Source organism: Equus quagga, chromosome 17 (assembly GCF_021613505.1).
Source record: "Equus quagga isolate Etosha38 chromosome 17, UCLA_HA_Equagga_1.0, whole genome shotgun sequence".
NCBI classification, from domain to species: Eukaryota; Metazoa; Chordata; class Mammalia; order Perissodactyla; family Equidae; genus Equus; species Equus quagga.
In genome coordinates, this window is record NC_060283.1 from 8,647,879 (window position 1) to 8,665,520 (window position 17,642).

General features: G+C 37.6%; 1 protein-coding gene across 2 annotated transcripts in view; it reads right to left on the reverse strand.

Moving 5' to 3' along the window:
- The window catches only part of LOC124229524 (solute carrier family 22 member 9-like), a 36,940-nt gene extending 20,249 nt beyond the window's left edge, over positions 1-16,691 (reverse strand). For both annotated transcript variants that reach the window (XM_046644766.1, XM_046644765.1), the window contains exons 1-2: positions 16,075-16,691; positions 15,287-15,390 (exon numbers count right to left, since the gene is read on the reverse strand). In XM_046644766.1, the coding sequence (XP_046500722.1) occupies positions 15,287-15,390; positions 16,075-16,476 (506 nt within the window). In that variant the 5' untranslated portion in view covers positions 16,477-16,691. The remainder of the gene's footprint in view (positions 1-15,286; positions 15,391-16,074) is intronic.
- Between the last annotated feature and the right edge of the window lie 951 nt (positions 16,692-17,642).

Consider the following 17,642-nt stretch of genomic DNA (forward strand, 5'->3'; position numbering starts at 1 on the left):
CAAACTCAAGGTTATTTAGATTTTCTCTTATCTTATCATCCAGGAGTTTATAGTGTTATGGTTTACATTCAGTTTTGTGATCCATTTTGAATTAATTTTGTGTAGGGTGTAAGGTCTCTGTCTAAATTAACTTTTTTGCATGTTTATGTCTAGTTGTTTTACTACCAATTGTCAGTAAGACTATCTTTGCTCCATTGTATTGCCTCAGCTCCTTTGTTGAAGATCAGTTGATTCTGTTTATGTAGGTCTATTTCAGAGAACTCTACACTGTTCCATTTTTTTACCAATGGCACACTGTCTTGATTACTGTAGCTTTATAGTAAGTCTTGAAGTCAAATAACGTCAGTCCTCCAACTTTGTTCTTCCTCTTCAATATGGTGTTGGCACTTCTGGGTCTTATGCCTCTCCATATTAACTTTAGAATTAGTTGTTCATAGCCACAAAATAATTTGCTGGGATTTTGATTTTGATTGCCTTGAATCTATAGATCAAGCTGAGGAAAAGTGACATCTTGAGAGTGCTTTTAATATGCAGTAGGGAGAGGGATCTCGTCAAGATGGTAGCATAAGCAGACTCTGAACTCATCTCCTCTCATGAACACAACCAGGTTACAACTATTTTTGGAAAAATTACGCCAGATCGAAAACTGAAAACTGGATAAAAAGAACCCCCACAACAAGGGACAGTCCTGACTAAGGCTGAAAAGGCAGAAATTCCTGCTGGAGAGGAAAAAAGCCACCTTTGGGAGCAGTGGCTAGGCGGGAGACACCCTAAGGTACGCAGCCCTCCCTGGAGAAGTGAGCTCTGGAGCAGGGGCCAATACTGCTAGAAGCATCCTTCAGACTCAGCCCAACTGAGACGGGGGTCTTACTGTCTTGCCGTGCTGGCTATTAACTGCAACGAGGATACCCCCAGAAAAACTGTCGTCTGAAATCCGAAAAGACCTTGGTAGGTGCCGTTGAAGTTCATCCCTTGGCCTGTTAGCCCAGGGGTCTGCCACGCTCACTAGAGCACAGATTTAATCCAGTTCAGTCAGAGCAGGCAACCCACCCTAAGGTCTGGCCCCACCTAACAGCAAACCCTCAGGCTACTTTTCAGCTTGCATCAACTGGGTGCCTTGATCCTCTACAGGCAGGCAAGGGTGTCCACCTCTGTGGGGCAGGGTTGGTGTGAGGACCAGGTGAACTAACAGGGGCATTGGTGGAGAGGTGGGGGCCTCTCCAGTGTGGCATCAGGGTACACTCCAGGGGGTTGAGAAGTTTGCATGGACCAAGACTGTGTTGATGGTGTGTGTGGTCCTATGGGGGGTGAGGCTTATCAGTGGCAGAAAATCTGTGTTTCACAAATAGCCATAAAAAGGATTAACCCCACCTTCCAAAGCCTGAAACAATTGAGTGCCCTCATGCCAAGGGCCAGCCCCACTCAGCTGCACTCCTAAGAGAAATGACAACAGCCTTGTAGGCCTGAGGTCTATCACAACTGTACACCCCTGAGCCTAGCAACCAGCTACACTGGGTACCAACCCAATTAAGAGGGAAACTGCAATAGGAGCATGCTGATAGACTTTGCAGCCAACGGTGCTGAGGCTCCCCAAACTGGATTTACAAACAGCTGTCCAGGGAAGAAAAGACTAAATCCCTGGGTACCTGAAGTGGGAACAACCCTGCCACAGCAGAAGGACACAGCTGGCCCACAAAGGGATCACTCCTGGATCTTCTGGACTGGTGAGGAGAGCAAAGCACACTGCTGGGCCTCATAAGGCATCTCATGTATAAGGCCACTTCTCCAAGATTGGGAGACATAGCTAACTCACCTAATACATAGAAATAAGCACAGAGAAAGAGGCATAAGCAGGAAACAAAGAAATGCTTCCAAGCACAGGAACAGGACAAACCTCAGAAAAAGGACTAATTGAAACAGAAACAAGTGACCTACTCAACAAAGAGTTCAAACAAAATATCATGAGGATGCTCACAGATATTGGGAGAAGATTGGATGAACACAGTGAGCTCATCAGCAAAGAAGTGGAAAATATAAAAAAAATCAGAAATGAAGAATACAATACTGGAAATGAAAAATTCACTAGATGGACTCAATAGCAGAGTAGAGGATGCAGAAGAATGGATCAGCAAGCTAAACAAAAGACTAGAGGAAATCACCCAAGCAGAACACAAAAAAGAAAAAAGAATTAGAATGAGAACAGTCTAAGGGAACTCTGGGACAATATCAAGCATGCTAACATTCGGATTATAGGTGTCCCAGAAGGAGAAGAGAGAGACAAAGGGGCAGAAAATTTATTTGAAGAAATAATAGATGAAAATTTTCCTAACCTGAGGAAGGAAACAGACATCCGAGTTGAGGAAGCACAGAGAGCTCCAAACATGATAAGCCCAAAGAGGCCCACACCAAGACATATTATAATTAAAATGTCCAAAATTAAAGATAAAGAGAGAATCCTAAAAACAGCAAGAGAAAAGCCACAAGTGACATACAAAGGGAAGCCCATAAGGCTATCAGCGGACTTCTCAGCCAAGTCCCTACAGGCAAGAAGAGAATGGCACGACATATTTAAAGTGCTAAAAGGAAAAAACCTACAGCCAAGAATACTCTACCCATCAAGGTTGTCATTCAGATTGGAAGGAGAGATAAAGAGCTTCCAAGACAAGCAAAAATTAAAGGAGTTTATCACCAAGAAACCAGTTCTACCAGAAATGCTGAAGGGACTTATTTAAGTGGGAAAGAAATGACCACAAATAGAGATTTAAAAAGATTATTAAAAAGACAAAACAACAACAAAAAAACCCAGGCAATAAAATCACTTATAAAGGTAAAAATATAGTTAGGGTAGCAGATCAACTATGTGTGAAGATAATATGAAGGTTAAAAGACAAATGTACTAAAATAATCTGTTTCAATGATAAGAGGGTAATGGATAGACACACACTAAACAAGAGACTATATATGATTTGAAAAACATAAAATGTGGGAGGAGGGAAGTGAAAAAGTAGAGGTTTTAGAAAGAGGTCAAGCTAAAGAGTCTATCAACTCGATATAGACTGTTATATACATAGAATATTAAATAGGATTCTCATGGTAATCACAAATAAGAAACATATAATAAGTAAGCAAAAAAGTAAGACAAAAGAAATCAAACGTATTACTAAAGAAAGGCATCAAACCACAAGGAAAGAGAGCAAGAGAAGAAGAAAGGAACAGAGAAGAACTACTAAAATACCCAGAAAAAAGGAGTAACAAATGGCAATAAATACATATTTATCAATAGCTACCTTAAACATCAGTGGACTAAATGTTCCAATCTAAAGGCATAGGGTGACCAATTGGATAAAAAAACAAGACCAATGTATATGCTGCATACAAGAGACACACTTCAGACCTAAAGACACTCATGAGCTGAAAGTGAAAGGATGGAATAAGATAGTCCATGCAAATGGCAAAGAAAAGAAAGCAGGGGTAGCAATACTTGTATCAGACAAAATAGACTTTAAAACAAAAACTGTAACAAGAGACAAAGAAGGACACTACATAATGATAAAGGAAACAATGCAACAAGAAAATATAACACTTGTAGGGGCCAGCCTGGTGGCGCAGTGGTTAAGATCACATGTTCTGATTCTTGGTGGCCCGGGGTTCGCCAGTTCGGACCCCGGGTGCTGCAGACATGGCACCGCTTGTCAAAAGCCATGCTGTGGTAGGTGTCCCATGTATAAAGTAGAGGAAGATGAGCATGGACGTTAGCTCAGGGCCAGTCTTCCTCAGCAAAAAGTGGAGGATTGGCAGTAGTTAGCTTAGGGCTAATCTTCCTCAAAAAAAAAAAAAAGAAAATATAACACTTGTAAATATCTATGCACCCAACATAGGGGCACCTAAATATACAAAGCAATTATTAACAGACATAAAAAGAGAAATAGACAGTAACACAATAATAGTAGGACTTTAACACTCCACTTACACCAATGGATAGAGCATCCAAACAGAAGAGCAATAAGGAAACACTGGCCTTAAAGGACACATTAGACCAGATGGACTTAGTAGATGTATACAGAACATTCCACCCAAAAGCCACAGAATACACATTCTTTTCAAATGCACATGGAACATTCTCCAGGATTGATCACATATTAGTCCACAAAACAAGTCTCAATAAATTTAAGAAGATTGAAAGAATACCAAGCATCTTTTCTGATCACAAAGGTATGAAACTAGAAATCAACTACAGGAAGAAAACCAGAAAAGCCACAAAAATGTGGAGATTAAACAAAATGCTACTGAACAACGATTGGGTCATTGAAGAAATCAAAGGAGAAATCAAGAAATTCCTGGAGACAAATGAAAATGAATATACGACATGCCAAAATCTATGGGATACAGCAAAGTGGTTCTAAGAGGGAAGTTTATAGCAATTCAGGCCTACCTTAGCAATGAAGAAAAATCCCAAATAGACAATCTAAAAGCGCATCTACAGGTACTGGAAAAAGAACAACAAACAAAGCTCAAAATTAGCAGAAGGAAGGAAACAATAAAAATCAGAGCAGAAATAAACGAGACAGAGACTAAAAAGAAATAGAAAGAATTAATGAAACCAAGAGCTGGTTCTTTGAAAAGATAAACAACACTGACAAACCCTTAGCTAGACTCACCAAGAAAAAAAGAGAGAAGGCTCAAATAAGTAAAATCAGAAATGAAAGAGGAGAGATTACAACAGACACCTCAGAAACACAAAAGGTGATAAGAGAACACTATGGAAAGCTATATGCCAACAAATTGGATAACCTAGAAGAAATGGATAAAATCTTAGAAACATACAACCTTCCAAAACTGGACCAAGAAGAAGTAGAAAATTTGAATAGACCAATCACCAGTAAGGAGATCGAAACTGCAATCAAAAACCTCCCCAAAATAAAAGTCCAGGACCAGATGGCTTCCCTGGTGAATTCTACCAAACATTCAAAGAAGACTTAATACCTATCCTTCTCAAACTCTTCCAAAAAATTGAAGAGGAGAGGAGGCTTCCTAGCTCATTCTACGATGCCAACATCATCCTGATACAAACCAGACAAGGACAACACAAAAAAAGAAAATTACAGGCCAATATCACTGATGAACATTGATGCAAAAATCTTCATAAAATACTAGCAAATCGAATACGACAATACATTAAAAAGATCATACCTCACGATCAAGTGGTTTTATTTGAGGGATGCAGGTGTGGTTCAACATCTGCAAATCTATCAATGTGATACACCACATAACAAAATGAAGAATAAAAATCACATGATCATCTCAATAGCTGCAGAGAAAGCATTTGACAAGATACAGCATCCATTTATGATAAAAACTCTAAATAAAATGGGTATAGAAGGAAAGTACCTCAACATAATAAAGGCCACATATGACAAACCCACAGCTAATATCATTCTGAACGAAGAAAAACTGAAAGCTGTCCCTCTAAGAACAGGAACCAGACAAGGATGTCCACTGTCATCACTCTTATTTAACATGGCATTGGAAGTCGTAGCCAGAGCAATCAGGCAAGAAAAAGAAATAAAAGGGATCCACACTGGAAAATCATGTCACTCTTTGCAGATGACATGATTTTATATATAGAAAACCCTAAAGAATCCACTAAAAAACTTTTAGAAATAATAGGTGAATACAGTCAAGTCGCAGGATACAAAATCAACATACAAAAAATTGGTTGCATTTCTATAAACTAACAACGAAGTAGCAGAAAGAGAAATTAAGAATACGATCCTCTTTACAATTGCAACAAAAGGAATAAAAACACCTAGGAATAAACTTAACCAAAGAGGTGAAAGATCTGTACACCGAAAACTATAAACATTGTTGAAAGAAATCGAAGAAGACACAAAGAAATGGAAAGATAGTCCGTGCTCTTGGATGCAAGAATTAACATCGATAAAATGTTCATACTTCCTAAAGCAATCTATAGATTCAATGCTATCCCTATCAAAGTTCCAACAACAATTTTCACAGAAATAGAACAAAGAATCCTAAAATTTATACGGAACAACAAAAGACCCTGAATAGCCAAAAGATTCCCGAGAAAAAAGGACAAAGCTGGAGGTATCACACTCCCTGATTCCAAAATATACTACAAAGCCATAGTAACCAAAACAGCATGGTACTGGCACAAAAACAGATACACAGATCGATGGAACAGAATCAAGAGCCCAGAGGTAAACCCACATATTTATGGACAGCTAACATTTGACAAGGGAGTCAAGAACATACGATGGAGAAAGGAGAGTCTCTTCAATAAATGGTGTTGCGAAAACTGGACACCCACATACAGAAGAATGAAAGTAGACCATTACCTTACACCGTGCACAAAAATCAACTCAAAATGGATTAAAGACTTGAATGTAAGACCCGAAACCATGAGACTTCTAGAAGAAAACATAAGCAGTACGCTCTTTGACATCGGTCTGAGCAGCATATTTTCAAGTACCATGTCTGACCAGGCAAGGGAAACAAAAGAAAAAATGAACAAATGGGACTACATCAAACTAAAAAGTTTCTGCCCAGCAAAGGAGACCATCAACAAAACAAAAAGACAACCTAACAATTGGGAGAAGATATTCGCAAACCATTTATCAGATAAGGGGCTAATATCCAAAATATACAAAGAACTCATACAGCTCAACAACAAAAAAACCAACAATCCAATTAAAAAATGGGCAAAGGATCTGAGAAGAGATTTCTCCAAAGAAGATATATGGATGGCCAACAGGCATATGAAAAGATGCTCAACATCCTTAGCTATCAGGGAAATGCAAATCAAAACTACAATGAGGTATCACCTCACTCTGGTCAGAATGGCTATAATTAACAAGACAGGAAACAACAAATGTTGGAGAGGATGTGGAGAGAAGGGAACACTTATGCACTGCTGGTGGGAGGGCAAACTGGTGCAGCCACTATGGAAAGCAGTATGGAGTATCCTCAGAAAATTAAGGATAGATCTACCATATGATCCAGCTATTCCACTGCTGGGTATTTATCCAAAGAACTTGAAAACGCAAAGGCATAAAGATACTTGCACCCCTATGTTCATTGCAGCGTTATACACGATAGCTAAGACTTGGAAGCAACTTAGGTGCCCATCAAAGGACGAATGAATAAAGAAGATGTGGTATTTATGCATGATGGAATACTACTCAGCCATAAGAAATGAAAAAATCTGGCCATTTGTGACAACATGGATGGACCTTGAGGGTATTATGCTGAGTGAAATAAGTCAGAGGGAGAAAGTCAAATACTGTATGATCTCACTCATAAGTAGAAGATAAAAACAATGACAAACACACACATAGCATTGGAGATTGGATTGGTGGTTACCATAGGGGAAGGGGGTAGGGCAAAATGGGTGATTAGGCTCACATGTGAGGGGATGGACTATAATTAGTTTTTGGGTGGTGAACATGATATAATCTACACAGAATTTGAAATATATTGGGATGTACCTCTGAAAGGCATATAATGTTATAATCCAACGTTATTGCAATTAAAAATAAATAAATAAATAAAATAAAAATAAAGTAGAGGAAGATGGACACCAATCTTCCTTAGGAAAAAAGAGGAGGATTGGCAGCAGATGTTAGCTGAGGGCTAATCTCCCTAAAAAAAAACCTTTTAAAATAAGTTAAATGGATACATTTTCTGTATTTTATATGAATAGGCTTCTCTTAAAGTTGGACTCATTATGGCTAGAATTGGTGACGATGGTAAAAGTGTACTCATTCAAAATATCAATGAGGCAAATATTAAAAATGAAATATAATAATATTAAGTAAAAAAATGCAGTAGGAATAGCGAAGGGCTTTTGTTACTGACATTATGCAAAGAACCATTGGTAAACAGTTTCTAGTCTCTGGCAGACAGTGTGGCTTATCATTTCTTTCTCTTTGCCCCAAATATATAATGCTTCTATGATCCTGAAAGATGCTAGGCAGAAAAGAATCTGATGACATTCTGTATATTCTCAGAGTCAGTGTCCTAGATCAGGGTTCCTAACAACTTCATCACTATCAAAAGGCTTCAATGCTTTAGCAACTATTGCCTTTCTCCGACCTCTGACATAGGAATCCTCTTTTCTTTCTGTCATGAATAAGTAGAGTGACCGTAAAATTTTCATCCTCTATGGGATACTTTTGAGACCAATAAAGGTATGTTATTCATAATTAAGTCTAGCTTGCCCAGGCATGTGGGATGACGGGGCACTCAAGCAACAAGGAAAGTTGGGCTATTGCATTGAGGATGCACAAGGAAGAAGAGATTCTAGGAACTGATGCTAGTAGGTTTGTCTAAGCTCAGACTAATGTTCAATCAGCACAAGACCGTGGTCACTAAGGTAGCTGTCTGAGTACCAGAAGTCCGTGTCAGTACCCTGTGTCACCCTCACCAAGAGTTTCTATGACTTGTGTCTACAATGGCACCAGCATGGCTCTTTCCCTTGCAATGGAGCAAAGGTGAGGTCTGGTTTGCTTGAGAAATTCAAACCATGAAGATTTTAGTTGCTTTATTTACAACTGAACATTAAGATATTCAACTTTTTTAAGGAATGAGGCCTCCAGAGAAAAGTATGAGACTGTAAATTTTGAATTTTGGCTGAAAGGGATGTTATAATGAGCAGAAGCGATATTCCAAATGTTTAACAATCAATATTTGTGAGTCGCTGATCATTAATAATGGACATTGACCTTGACACTTGAAGTGTTCACGCAGAGTTGCCTACTAAGGAGGGGTCATGGGGAGATGGTGAATACTTAGGATGCTTGGGTACTTATGAGCTGGATATCAGCCTGGTAGAGGTTATATTTGGGGTAAGTTGTTTTCAAGCCGGCCAATATTCTTAGTACTGCCTTCTCCAACTTGACATCTCCTGACGCATCACCAATAGGCACTTCCAATTTATTATGTCCAAAACAGAAGTCTTAACTTTCTCCTCCATATGGGTTCCTTTTCCTGTCTTCCCTCAGATTATTTAACCATATCAGCATTCATCCATTTGCTCAGGCTGAAGATATAGATATCATCCTTGATCCTCCTTTTGCCATATCATAGCCTCCTTCTTAAATATGTCAAGCCATCAGGAAATCTTATTGTATCTTTCCACAGATAGCTTCCCAATCCAGCTCCTTGTTACCATTTCCATGGTCACCTTGCTAATTAAAGTTCCCATCCTTTTTCCTTAGAATTATTTGATAGTCTCTTAAATGATATCATTACATCACTTTTGCTCCCTCAGTTAATTATCAATGAAGCACTAATAAGGCAGATTAAAATTCTATCAAAATACTTCTCCTAAAAGCCTTTGATGGGTGCATGTCAGGTTCCAGGGATAAAAGAATTTTACTCTACAATCTTCCCTCCACTCTCTCAGAAAAAATGTATAAAACTGTGCATAACACAAAAAGCAACTACTCAAAGAGAGTACTGGTGTATTCAAGAGTTCACAGAAGCAAGTAGTCTGTGGTGGAGTGTGTATGGCCCCTCAGAGGAGAGCACATAGGGAACAATATAAAGAAGGTCCTGTTTCCATGGCTATAACCTGAGTAAGCTGCAAACCACACAGTAAATACAGTGATTGGGGTATATGTGTAAAACCTGCCTTCATGTGGCCTAGAGAAGCAGATGATAGACTGTGGTAGATTGGAAACACTGATGAGAGTGAGAGATCCAGCAATGGAAAGTGACAAAGAGGGAGTCTTTAAATTGTGTGTACCACACATCCCTGACTGGTCTCTGAAACACACACGTGTAGAATAAGCTCAAAGCTGGTCAAAGTCAAAGATCTGAACTGAGGCCAGTTGCCCAAGAAGCAGTTTTTAGTTCAATCCCAGGATGAACATTACTCACTAAAATGAAAGAATCAGTACTACTGATGAATAATACTGGAAGATAGAATCTCCACAACTTAATGATTATAATAGTAAAGATAGAATTCAATATTTCTTGGTATGTGAAGAACCAAAGAAATGAAATCCATTCTGAAGAGAATAGAAATCATTCAAACCTCTCCTGAGAGAAGACAAATTTTGATTTAACCAATAAGTATTTTAAGGAGGTAGTAGGAGTATCCTCAAAGATGCAAGTAAAATATGATTTAATAACGTATGAAAATCACAGCTCAGAAATAGGCACTCTCAGCAGAGAAATTGATGAAACAAACCACAATAAATGAAATTCTAGAACTCAAAAAGTATAGTTGCTGTTATAAATATTCACTGTGACTTAATAGCCACGTGGACACAAGAGAAAGACTATGTGAATTTGAAGATAGAGCAATAGAAGCTATAGAAGGTGAAGAACAGAGAGAAACAGTGATTCAAAAAAATCGACAGAGAGCCTCAGAGTGCTGTTACACCAGGAGTCAGCAAATATTTCCAGTAAAGACCAGATAACTATTGTTTTATGCTTCTTGAGCCACATACAGTGTCTATCAATGTTCATATTTGCTTTTCCGTTTTATATTAACGTTTGTGTTTCTTTTTTATTAAATATATATAAAAGAAAATTTGCTGTTTTTATTAATTTTAAGTGTATAAACCAGTGACAATTACATTTACAATGTTCTGCAAACATCATTACTATCTATTTCCAAACATTTTTCAACATTGCCAATAGAAATTCTGTGCTCAATAAAGCAATAACTCCCCTTCCTCCCTTTGCCCTAGCCTCTGGGCATGTCTACGCTACTTTTTTTCTCTGAGACTATGTGGAATCATGCAAGTGGAATCATGCAATAATTGTCCTTTTGTGCCTGTCTTATTTCACTGGATACTTGTTTGTGTCCTACATGTGGTTTACCTCAGAGAGTATTCCATGTGCATGTGAGAATTTTGTGTATTCTGCTATTGTTGTGTTCTATACATGTGTATTAGGTCTAGTTAGCTTAATAGTGTTAAAGTCTTCTATTTCTCATTGTTCTTTGGTCTGGTAGCTCTGTGCACTATTGAAAGTGATTTATTGAATTATGTAACTGTTATTCTAGAACTGTCAATTTCACTTATCAACTCTGTCAGTGTTTACCTTGTATGTTTTGGGCTCTGTTGTTTTGTGCATCTATGTTTATCATTGTTATATATTCTTGTTGAACTGACTTTCTTAAAATCAATATTTGAATTCCTTCTTATAACAAGTTTTGAGTTAAAGTCTATTTTATCTGGAATTAGGAATAGTCAATCAAGTTTTCTTTTGGTGGCTGTTTACATGAAATATCATTTTCCATCCTTTCATTTTCCAGTTATTTGTGTTTTTAGATCCAAAATGAGTCTGTCATACAGCATATAGTTGGATCCTATTTTTTTTAACCCATTCTGTCAATCTTTGTCTTTTGAATGGAGAGTGTTATCCATTTACATATAAGGTAATTAATAATAAGGAAGGACTCTCTTCTGTTATTTTGCTATTTGTTTTCAGTATGTCTTACAGCTATTTATTTTTCATTCCCTCTTGCTGACTGCTTATTTGCTTCATTGATTTTTTTGTAGTGACATTCTTTGTTTCCCTTATCATTTCCTTTTGTGTATATTCTATAGATATTTTTTCTGTGGTTTCCATATAACATCCTAGTCACAGCAATCTAGTTTGAATTGATAACTTCAATTGCACAAAAGTCTCTACTTCTATACCGCTATCTGTTCCTCCTGTTTATGATATTGATATCACAAATTACAACTTTATACACAAACATAGATTTTAAATTATTTTAATGCATTTTTGTTTTAAATCCTTTGGAAAATAAAAAGTAAACATAAATACCAAATTACAATAATACTTGTTTTCATATTTGCCTATATGTTTACCTTTATCAGAGAACTTTTCTCTTCATATCTATTTCTTTTTTAAGTTACTATCTAGTACCCTTTAATCGCAAAGTGAATCTCCCCTTTTAGTGTTTCTTGTAGGGTAAGTCTAGTGATATTGAACTCCACCAGCTTTTGTTCATCTGTGAGTATCTTAATTTTTAACTCATTTTTAAATGATTCTTTTGCCAGATATAGAACTCTTCACTGACTTTTTCTTTTTTTTTTTGAGGAAGACTGGCCTTGAGCTAACATCTGTGCCAATTCTTCTCTATTTTATATGTGGGAAACATGCCACAGCATGGCTTGATAAGCAAACTTAACCACTCTGCCACCAGGCCAGCCCTGACAGTGTTTTTCTTTCAGCAGTTTCAACATATCATCCCACTGCCTTCTGGCCTCCAAAGTTTCTAATGAGAAATTAATAAATGATCTCAATGAGGATCCTTCTGTGTGATGAGTTGCTTCTCTCCTGCTGCTTTCAAGATTCTCTCTTTGAGCCAACCTCATTGGCCTATTGGTTAATTTTGATACACTTCACGTTGTTGGCCCTAGTTTGGTTCCCAGGCATGGACCTACAGTACTCATCAGTGGCCATGCTGTGCTGGCAGCCCACATCCAAAATAGAGGAAGACTGGCAACAGATGTTAGCACAAGGTGAATCTTCCTCAGCAGAAAAAAAAAAAGATTCTCTCTCCGTCTTTGGTTTTGGACATTTTGATTATAACGGGTCTCAGTGTGGGTCTCTTTGAGTTAATCCTACTAGGATTTCCTTGAGGCTCTTGGATTTCATCGTAGATTGATATCTTTCATCAAATTTGGGAAGTTTCCTGCATTATTTCTCATTTACTCTCTCTGCCCCTTTTTCCCTCTCTTCTCTTTCTGAGACTCCCATAATTAGTATTTTGGTTCCTGCTGATGTTCCCTAAGTCCCTTAGGCTGTGTTCACTTTTCCTCATTCTTTTTTCTGCCTGTTCATCAGACTCAATAATTTAAACTGTACTATCTTCATGTTCACTGTTCACTCCATCTGCTCAAAACTGCTGTTGAATCCTCTAGAGAAAATTTCAATTCATTATATATTTCACCTCCAAAACTTCTATTTGTTTCTATTTTTATAATTTGTATCACTTTGTTGATATTCTCTTTTTGTTCATGGAGTATTTTCCTGAATTATTTTCTTTTTTTCCCCATGTTTTACTTCAGTGTTTTGAAAATATTTAGGACAGCTGTTTTAAAGCCATTGTGTGAATGTCTGACTTCTGGGCTTACTCATGTGAACAGTCTCTGTCAGGTTTTAGCTTTTCCTTTTTAAGAACCGTGTTTCCCTGTTTCTTTGCATGCCTTCTGATATTTTTGTTGTTGTTGAAAATTGAGCATTTGGTTATCATACTATGCTAAATCTGGAAATTAGATATGCTCTCTTACTCAGGGTTTGCTCATTCTTTTATTAATTGTCACAGGGCTTGGTAGTCTATTCTTTTCAGACTTTTCCAAACTGCTTTGCAAAACTATTAGTTCATGTTCAGCTAAGTTTTGATGGAGATTTCCTCCCCAGTGCTTGCATGTTTGATCTGGTTTTGGGCAAGCCTTAAAGGCTTAGCTAGGCTTGCACTGTGGGTAGGTATCAAGCTGAGGTAAAAGCTTTAGATGTTCTCATGTCTTTTCTGAGAATGTGCTTTGCCTGGCCTTGGACATGACTTTATCAATTCCCCCTTATATATGGCTGTTTTTGAAAGTCTTGATTTCCCAAAGGTTCTCAAGCAAGATTCTCTGTCAGGTATTAGATGGTCTATAGAAGGTGTTCAGTAGTCCTTATTGTATGTCACAATATTTTCACATAAAATGCTCAGAAAACCAAAAATAGAGGAAAACTTCTTAAACCTAATTAAGGGTATCTACTATAATCCTATAGCTCACATTATACTCAAGTTTGAAAGAACAATGCATTCTACCTAAGGTCAGAATAAGGCAAGATTTTATCATCTCTCACCACTTTCATTAAGTATGATACTGAATGTTGTAGCTATTTACAGAAAAAGAGTAAAAGGAAAAAGAAAGGAAAATAATAAGTAAAACTTTCATTACTAGCAGATGAAAACATAGTTCTGTAGAAAACTTTAAGGAATTCACAATAAAGCTATGAGACCTAAAAAATAAATTTATCAAGGTGGCAGTTGGTAAGTTCAGTATATAAGTGTAAATTTCATTTTTTTAAATAACAGCAATGAATAATTGGAAATTAAAGTTACAAAAAACAACTTCTTAGCCTCAAAAACTAAGTTAATTAGAAATAAATTTAATGGAAAACATGCATGGTTTCTACAAACTATAAATGTTGACGAAGGAAATCCTTTAGTTATTCCTCTCAGCTTTCTGATGAAGTTCAAAATACTTAGATTATATTGACCCCTCCATTTCACCTATTTCTCCACTGTAATCTGTGACTAGGCCCTTTCCATCCCCAAACTCTGCTACCCCATGACACATGAAAATTGATATATCTATAATTTCTCATGACACTGTCCCAGAAGGCTGTGTTACTGGGCTCCTGAAAATGAACACACTGACTCTGAACTCATTTATATGTTACATTTACTGTGATATATTTAGTGTTCACATTTCTCATCTGAGACAACAGAAAATATTATGCTGGTGAATGTTAAGGGGAACATCCTGCACTCCACCTCCCTCAGAAGAGACGTGGTTGGGTGTTGACAATGATTTCAGAAGAAGTCTCTTTCAGAAGGGATACTGTCAGGCACAGAATATCCCAAACCACTCATATGACAAACTTTGATCAGCTGTTAGCATATTAATTACTTTACATGACTGAAAAGCCTACCTTTAAAAACTTGTTTTTGCAAACACAAAAATTAAGTTTCCTGGCATAATTTTTCAACGTACTACCAAGGACACATTGTTCTACACCCCACAGGTTTTATAGAAAAATCTACTCTTCATACTAAGGCAACTAGGCCATGATGACCATTCTCTGGGAAACCACAAACATTCAGCTCACAGGGTACAGGAAGGATTGAATATGGCACCCCTGGCCAAGGCCAAGATAGCAGTTTTCCATATCTGTGTTTTCAAACAGGCTGGATCTCACGACATGAAACATTTTCCTCATCATTCCTGTAGCTAATACCTGCTCATGTTTCTAAACCACATGTTATAGCACCTCCTCTATACATACTGTCCTGATGTGCTTCCAAATTTAATGGAGATGTCACTACTGTGTCTTGTACACCAAGGTCAATGTTGAAAACGTAGCACTCACCACACTCATTAGTTCTCCTCTTGAAAATCTGGGAAGTGGAGACCAAGGAAGCTCTAGGACAGTGTAATTTATAATATGTATTTCTGAAGGAAAGAATGATTCATGAAATGATGAAAATACTCAGGAAAGAGAGCTGTGATCCAGAGACACTCACCTGTCTGATAAATGGCCATATATGATGCCTCCCACCAGCATTCCAGCCATGACTAAGAATTTAGACACTGAGATCAGTGACTGAAATTCACACACCAGGTCCCACTGTAAGAGAAGGAAACTTGCAAAGGAGAGCTCCACAGCATTTTATAATCCCTGCATGGAAACACTTCAACATTACTTGCAAATTTTAGTATATTAGGCCCCTATCTTCTTTTCCAGCTTCCCTTTCTACATTACCTGCCATTCTAATTTAAATCTCAGGTTAAACATAAATTTTTTCTGGAAAACTCCTCTAAAATTATAAGTTTTACTAATTCTCTGTTTTACTTCATGCAAACTGGTGCTTAATCATGGCAATAGAATGCAATTATTTTAATTTTAAAATTTTATTTATGCCTGAATTTATTCGCAGACAACGTATGTGACTGCTCTGGGGTACAGTTTAAACATGGAGGTTTTCATCAATCTCCAAAGTATTTCTAATTTTCAACCAAATGGTAAGCATTACTGACCTAGCATAACATTCTTAACATATTACACAAATTACTTGCTTACACTTTGGTCTTTTCAAGAATAAAATCACTACAATAGTAGTCTATTTTTTAATTCATTAGTATTATTATTTATTTAAATGTAAAGCATTTAGTAAAGAAGCAATTAATATTTCCTGAAAGATTTAAGAATGAGCACCTATGTAATGACTGAAGGCTTGAAGCATCTTCATTATTTTTTCTATCTCTAAACACCCACAGTATGAACTCAGAGCACATCTACAGGGCTTCTTACCTCAGTCACAGTGGTGGAGGAGAAGGAGCTTTGGTCATACACCCAGCCATTCACACATGGCTCCGTGTCCAGCTCACTCATATTAGGGAAGGTCCCATTCAGGTGAAGGAGCTGCCACTGGGGATGAAGGAAGCGACGACAATTTTCTGGCCTCAGGTTTGAATCCAGTGGGATGGAGATTCTCAGGAGGGTGTCTTGACTGAGGATCCCAGTGCCATTAGCAGAGACAGTGTCATTGTCGAGGATGTGGACCCAGCAGCGGTGACCAGGGACGGCTGCAGTGAAGTTCTCCAATAGCACATGAGGGAACACTATAATGCTGGAAATACAAAGGCAAACAATCTGAAGGATCTGGAATCTCCCCAGGCCTCCAACTTGATCCAGGAGGTCCTGAAAGGCCATGGAGGCTCAACGGGTGATCCCCAAGATAAGACAAAATGACTGTATCTAGAAAAGTTTGAGAGAAAATATTTCCTTCCACACGTGACGCTAAATGTGTGATGACCACACTTTCTCCTCAATTGACCCTGTCTGTCTTCCAAAGCAGGGCCATGGAAGCTGTTTCTCAAGATTGTGTTAGGGCCTGTAGTTAGCCGTTTTCCTTAGTTACAGCAGGAAATGTTTTGCTCAGGTACTTCCAGTGGTGGACAATTCAACCTGTTAAAGGTGTACTTTGTAAAAATTTTTGTCCTCAGCAGTGCTTCAACGTCAGCAGTGGACTTTGATCTACAGAATCTTAGCAAATAATCTAAAATAAACCCGCTACATAGTATGCAGTTCTTCCCAGAAAATCTAATTTCACTCAAAAATGAAACGCTGTTTAAGTTCCCTTTGAAAAGAAAAGAAAGCATTTTGCTTGTTTAATGCTGAATTTTGATTAAAAGAGTTAGGGAAAACAATCCTGAGTTAAATTAAAGCCAGTGAAATCTGGTGTAATCATGTCCTTCTCATAACTGACATTCTGCTTCATTAAAATCATATCACAAATTCACACTGACAGTAATTTACTAGAAATGGAGGCAGAATGGACAGTGATGGTGGCCAGAAAGGCAAACCGGTGGTAAGCACATACTGAGGCTTATTTGTATTGGTTTGTTGATTCATCCAGATAACACGTGTGAGGACCTTTTCTGTGCTAGTTCAAGGAATAAAGCAATATTTCAGATAAGGTCTTCATGGCTCTTAAAGTCCAGTGAGTAAGGGAGAAACAAATAAATAATTCCACCGTGATGTCATAAAATTCCTATCTGGTACATGCATGATATGCTAGAGAAGAATTGAAGAGAAAATATGAGATAAAATGTCATAGCACTATAGATTAGCACTAAATCATCCATTAAAATTTCTTTTTTTACAGCTTTATTGAGATATAATTCACATAGCATCTGTTAACAAGCAAAATTCAACTGAGTAAATATGAAGATATAATTGGCTTTCTTAAGCAATTCACAAATCAGGATCCCATCCAGTTACTAGAAGGGCAATATGAGGTGTTACACAAAATGGAAGGTTTTTATAAGGTAAGGAAATCACTAGCAAAAGAAAAGAAAGGGTTATTTCGGGCCAGA